General features: G+C 30.0%; 1 protein-coding gene across 1 annotated transcript; it reads right to left on the reverse strand.

Annotated features, from left to right (window-relative positions):
• Positions 1-3,233: 3,233 nt before the first annotated feature.
• TRIADDRAFT_56623 (uncharacterized protein) lies at positions 3,234-4,603 on the reverse strand (the record flags this gene model as incomplete). The annotated part of the gene is made up of 2 exons (XM_002112928.1): positions 3,234-3,341; positions 3,920-4,603. 2 exons carry the CDS (start codon positions 4,601-4,603, stop codon positions 3,234-3,236), a joined length of 792 nt encoding a protein of 263 aa, XP_002112964.1.
• Positions 4,604-6,729: the final 2,126 nt, after the last annotated feature.

Genomic DNA, 6,729 nt, shown 5'->3' on the forward strand with positions numbered 1-6,729 from the left:
AGACTAATAAAATCTATCGATACGATTAATATTATATTTAAAGCACTGGTATAGCCGGTTAAATTTCAAAATTCTATTATTTTGCTCTTTGTTCGGACTTTAACTGACTATTACACACATAGATAGACCTACAAATAAACAGTTTTCTTAAAATAAAAATATCAGATACAACATAGTGATGTAATTAGATATAAAGACAAACTTATTTAAGAAGAAGAATTTTATGTAAATTACGGACATTATCACAAATCCTTATTAGCTAGTAGCCGTATCATACTACAAATAACGTTCATAACTTTTATCCCGGTGCTCGCGCCGGCGACGAGTAATAGTAACGCTATTAGCTTATGTAAGTTGTTGATAATCAAGATTGTATAACTAATTCATTTTAGCGCAAGGGCTAGCGATTAGTAAGATACTAATTTATAAGAGAGTTCAAAGGTTAGATCGTGTTCTCATCATGATAAATCTTGCAGCATATGCGTTCTCTAACGAATTTCAATTTCCACCATAAAGTTATACTAATCAAGATTTAAGAACAGACAACAACCAATAATGTTTATTGCTGCTCGCTAATACAGATAGCAATCATAAAGTAGAGTTAATTTTAACAGATAAAGAGAGATTTAGATTCGATTCTAGTGAAAGACTGGTCACTATGTTTAACTGCCTGTGGAAGCAGTTCATATCTTACAATAGTGGGAATAACATTTTTCATTTTTTAAATGAAGCTAATGCAATATTGAAATACTTTGTAGATATATTGATTTTAATACTTGATGGATAATAAATTGTGACGTTTCCTGTTTAAGAATTTTATTGCAAGGCAAAGTATTTAGAAAGAATGATTTAAATCCAGTAGGTTGTATGCAAAGCCTACTGAAGTGATGCTTTCCTTGCAAAGAAATTGAATTTGCTTATTAAAGCAATGTTTATCCGCCACTTTAGTGCGTATGTTGGCGCCTGCGTAAGTGCTTGTATTAGCAGTAAATAACATCATCTAATTTTAAAATTTAAGGAAAATATCAAGCTTTAGTTTCGAAGTCGATAGAGTCAGAGTAATAGGTAACTAGCATTTTTAGAGGGCAGTCTATTAACAAAGAATGATAATTGGCCGCTGCTTAAGTAAAACTATTAAAATTCGCAGCTAATAGATCCTTTAATCCTATTTACCTAAGGTATCATTTCAATTTCGTATAGGAGATTGTCGCAAAACAGCTTTGCAACAAGATAACGTGATGTACAATCAATAAGTCAATTCCTTGAACCATGTATCAAGGAACGATATCTGCACTATCAGAAACACTTTTGCTTTACCAGCTGACTACACAAAGACTTAAACGCCTCGTATACTACTTTAAATACTAAGTTTAAGAATCGACTTTATTATACGATATACTGCACTTATATACTATTCCTCAATAGTTCATGAGTCATAGTTAGTACGATTAACTTTGGAATCATTCACTGAATTAGATATTAATTTTAGCTACTGCTCCCTTAATCCAGACAACAGTATTTACGAACATAGGCGTGTAAAGACTAATACAGAATGGTCAGATTGCGATATGTCCTATCACGGAACATTTCCATGATAATTTACAATCTACCATAAGTAAATTACAATCACAATGATTCGAACTGTAAGTAGATAATTTGCATTCCCTATTATAACTATTAATTTCAGTATGTTTATATGTGTCACTGTCATAAAAAGGCAGTGCTGTATTAAAACACAATATATCCAAATTAGGAGTTAACTAAATAAGGATAGGCTAACAGAATTATCCTAACTAGATATTTCTACTCTAATACAGTATTTAATACTGTCACTAGGATCTAAATCATATGAAGTAATTCTATTTAATTTCTCATCTAAAATGGAAGATTTTTACTAATACTATTTTAATATATCTGCAGCCAAAATTTATCCTACTCTTATATGATACTAATATTTCGATCAGTGATTTGTCAAATAAGAATACTAAAATTAAATATATAATGATGTATAAAATTCGTACATCTAAAAGTGAAGGACCAAGAAGTATATGGAATGGAAGGTTAAAGAAGCGCGACAAAGCGACTCCAAAAGCAGAATTAAACAATAAAAAAGATGAATACCAAAACATAAATACTTATTGTATTTAATTAAAGTGTACCTTAAGCGCGGAAGATATTTGTATCTTGATAAAATTCTATCTATAAAAGCAGCCGCTATACTTTATTTTAATGACGTCGACGGATGTTTTGAGATCTTAATTTTTAATTAACAACTTTTAGGAAGAGTTGTTGAACATATATCAGACTATTTCCGTATCATGATAAATGAAAATAGTACTAGCAGCTCGAATAGTTTCTTATTTTTAATAAAAACGGAAAAAATCAAATGCAGATGTAAAGATAAAATAAATTAAGCACCGTAAACTATTACTTACCGATAATGCGAGTATATTTGTTAATGACAATTTCAGAAAGAATTACACAATTAGTCGGCACCTTGTTTATTTTATTGTTTAGTTCAAATAAAATCAATAGCAAGAAAGGATTAAAAATTAATTGCGGAATAAGTTTTTATTATTAAAAAAAATAAACTTTGGCTACGCGAGTTAAAAATTTGGATCCTAATACTGACTTGCAAACAGTCACTTTATTATAATTTCGGCCGCAGAAAAGATTCATACTTAGATATGCGACGTTTGGTAATAAATCTTGAGATTAAAACACGCTAATAAAGAGCTTGTTTGTTTGTTTTTAGACGCAGAAAAATGGAAAAAAATACTGCTTAAACTAACGTAAAATACTATACTATATACTTACATATAGCTATCATGCAAGAACAGTCAAAGCACATAGTAATAATTACTATATACTTTGCCATCAAAATGTCCGAAAAACTAACAACACACCGCTGTTATACAAGAAAATCTTTTCGAAATGATTATGTAAAAAATAAAAATATTGATTTTATAAATCAAGAAGACGATATATTTCGGCAGAATCATATCAGCATGCTCGTATATCAAGTGGACAAAGGATGCAGAGAGGCTACTACATTTTGTAGTTCTTTTGAAATAGTACTGTTTATTGTGAGAGTCTAAGGGTTTTGAAAGAAAAGGAGAGTATTCAAAGAATAAGAATAAACGTTTACTTTATATAATGTGCTTGTTATCTTATGAACTATAAGTCAATAAATTGACTTTCATTATATTATCAAAATCTAGACGTCCTAAGGTTTACGGATTAATAATTTTATTACTGATAAGATTAATGTGTAGTGGACGTAATGTATTTTCTGATGAGTTAACAGCAGCTTTAAAATATTTTTCATAAGTAGCCCTATTCTAAATATTGTAATCACATTTTTCTCTAATTGCATTTATATAATGAAAGCTGTACTATTAACTTCTTAATCGAATAGTGATCAAAAGATGATATCACTTATGATGTTTCAAAGCATTTCTAATAATTGATATTGAAGCCAATGTTAAATTTTAATTTTAGTTAGTGGAATTCTAGAGCTTTCATGTGGATGATGTATAATATTTTGATTTACTGCTTGGCTAAAATAACGACTAGTCGCTCGAACTGTAGTTTTTTGATTCACATTATTTAAACGCATTGGAAGTAAATATCGGAATCTAGATATTAATTTCATTCTAATACTATAGTCAAATTTAAAATAGATAAATGGGTTGATAATGCTAATTCCAAATGTACTTATAAATGAAAAAAAAGCAAATAGATAATACTGTAATCCCATCAAGCGTATTTGTAGCAACGATTTTGCTGTTATAGCCATGCCAGCACAGGTTGCAAAGAATGGCCATGTAGTTAGAAAATAAATCAGAGTTATAAAAATCAGCGCCCGGATGAACTTTTTCTTCTTTAAATGACCATCTTTTCTTCTTTTCTGTTTTACCTGTCCTGGCTGGACATAATGAGTTTGATATTTAACTATTTTACCATAAGTTATAACTAAGATAAGCATTGGAATGAGATACATGAAAACTCCTTGCAACACTAGGTAGACAGCGGTTGAAACTGAAACATTGGGTACATCACAAAATTTTGTATCCTCGCGATAAACATTGGCTAAATAAAGGATAGGCAAAGCAATGCCAAGAGTTATAAGGCAACCGAGGCATTGGCCAACATAAACTAAACGTTTCTTATATTTTAGTGTGGTAACTGATATTGGCTTAACGATAGCCAGATAGCGATCAATACTAATCATGCATAAAGTAGTGATTGATACTCCATATGAAATAAATATTGTAAAGAGTAAGCATTTACATAATATCGATCCCCAAAAATATCCAATCTTAACAGCAGCGACAAGCGTAAATCCAGTCATAGTGCCCATTAACGATAGAAGATCCGATATAACTGATATTTGAATAAGATTATAAGTCATAGAACGAAAGTGACGATCACTTTTAATCAAATAAAGTAATAGAAGATTTGCTATAAAACCAATAACAGATAGCGGAATAGCTGCAGAATAGGCATATATATTAACTATAGAATAATTAATGGCTACTTGAGTGGAATTATGAAATCTTTGATCATTCCAACGAGGCAAGTGATCACTAGTCTTCACCATATTTTTTATGCAAAAATTTTAAGAGTAAAACAATAATGTTATTTTCTTAGACGCATATATATAGCTCTTGCAGTATGTTGATATCTAGTTATTTTTAATTTGAAAATCCACTTCTATATTTAGGACCTTAACGGCATATAGAAATCAAATAGCGATAACCATTGTTGATAATTGTTATTTTTTTAGTTAATCTACGTCGCCTAGTGGCATATATTTATATATGTCCTTTAGTAAATTATTTGAACACTGTCTGTAAACGTCATACTAGGATCGTCTAGAAAGAAAGGCGTCTAATGTAAATTGATGATACGTCATACGCTATAGTTACATATTGCTGGGTACATAATAAGCGAACTCATACATTTAAATTAGTTTATATATTTATTTGGACATTGATTAATAAATTATTTATGCTTAAATAATTTTCTGATTATAATAGCTTTATGTTAAAAGTCTATGAGAGCTAATTACCTCCAGTTGCAATAGAAACTTTACTTCATTATTAATTTTCGTAATTGAAACTTTCTATTAGGTCGTGTTAATAGCAAAGATGATAATATTTGCTTGAAAATACGGTAAAGATAGATTAAAAAATTTTTATAATTGTAGAATAATTTGATATTTATTATAGATATGTTACTATTAATTTACGAAATCCTAATGGTATCTGATATCTGGGCTAGACTGACCTGATATCAGATGGCATCTTTAGAGAGATTTACAGCAGAATTCAATACTATACATCAATGCCATCACTTAAGATAATGAGCATAGTACCATTAAGGGTTAATAACTCTAGATTACGTATAACATTCTTATCGCTGTGGTACACCATTATCGCAATAATATTGCTTATAGAAAAGATCCGATAATAAGTCATGAAATTAAGTAACTGCTTTATGGTAAAGTAGAGCTGCATGGTATTATATGATACATATACACCCATAGAAGATTGAAATATGATTAATGTTTGTTACGGTGTTGCCTTGTTATCAGGATGGTTTAATAAGTACAGTAGTATTTAGTATGGAGAATATCCATATTTGTAGTGCTAGATAAGATAAGTAATGCCTTAACGTGGATGTTGTTTGTAATATTTCATGACATACTTGATATTGATTGTTATTGTGTGATAGATAGCAGTAAGACGATTTAAGTTCTAGTTGATGATAGTTGAATTAGACAACCTACGAGCTTAGATTAAGATTAAGTATGAGTAAGAGATTTAAAATATTTACTGATAGAAAAGCTATGTAAGGAACATCTCAGTACGAGATGTTTCTCCTATTAAGGTATAACAATAATACTGTTGCTGTTTACGAATTATACGGTTCCTATATAAACGGGAACATTTGAGTTCAGTGGTGGTAAAAAGTTGTAGATGTATCTTTGCTAATAATAGTTTCATCTTTACAGTGTTTTGCTGTATGTCTTTAACGTTAAGTAAAAGGACATTTAAGCCAGTAGCTACTTATAGACTTTTACTGTACGTTACCTTGTCGCAGAAGTGAAATTGTGACAATGTTGCATTATTAATTAATGAATACCGTGCTAATTAGAAATTGTTTGATTCATATTTTGAGTAGGACATCTCCTTGCCAAATATATTGTTCAAATTCAGTGATAAATGATTTTTGTCATGAATTTCATATAGATAAGAGATCTAATATTTCAGTTGTTATCATATTTCGCTCTGAAATAAAGTATATACTGAGGATAGAAAGGCTACTGCCTTAAACCAGCTTCGTGACAAGGATAACGTAAAACAGATCTCTAAATTACTAAAATCTCCGGAATTCAGTATCCTTAACTATCTCGCAAGAATTTAGACGCCTTTGCTTCTACGTTAAACGACTAGAGAATTCTGATTTTATTCAGCTATCTACTGAGCTTAAGTACCCTTCGGTAGCAGCTAACATGAACGAGGTATCATAAGATTATGAAAGTTAATTCATATTAGCTAGATAAATAAATACTGAAATATTTATAATCGTAGATACGCACCGAATGATTCTAGATAACTAGACTATAGTATGCCATACATAGAATTATTTATGGTATCACCTATAATTGAGTATTTTCAGGATATTAATGTCAAGCGTTGCAAGATGTAGTACTATGATCAA

Source organism: Trichoplax adhaerens, genomic scaffold (genome assembly GCF_000150275.1).
Source record: "Trichoplax adhaerens TRIADscaffold_5 genomic scaffold, whole genome shotgun sequence".
NCBI classification, from domain to species: domain Eukaryota; kingdom Metazoa; phylum Placozoa; class Uniplacotomia; order Trichoplacea; family Trichoplacidae; genus Trichoplax; species Trichoplax adhaerens.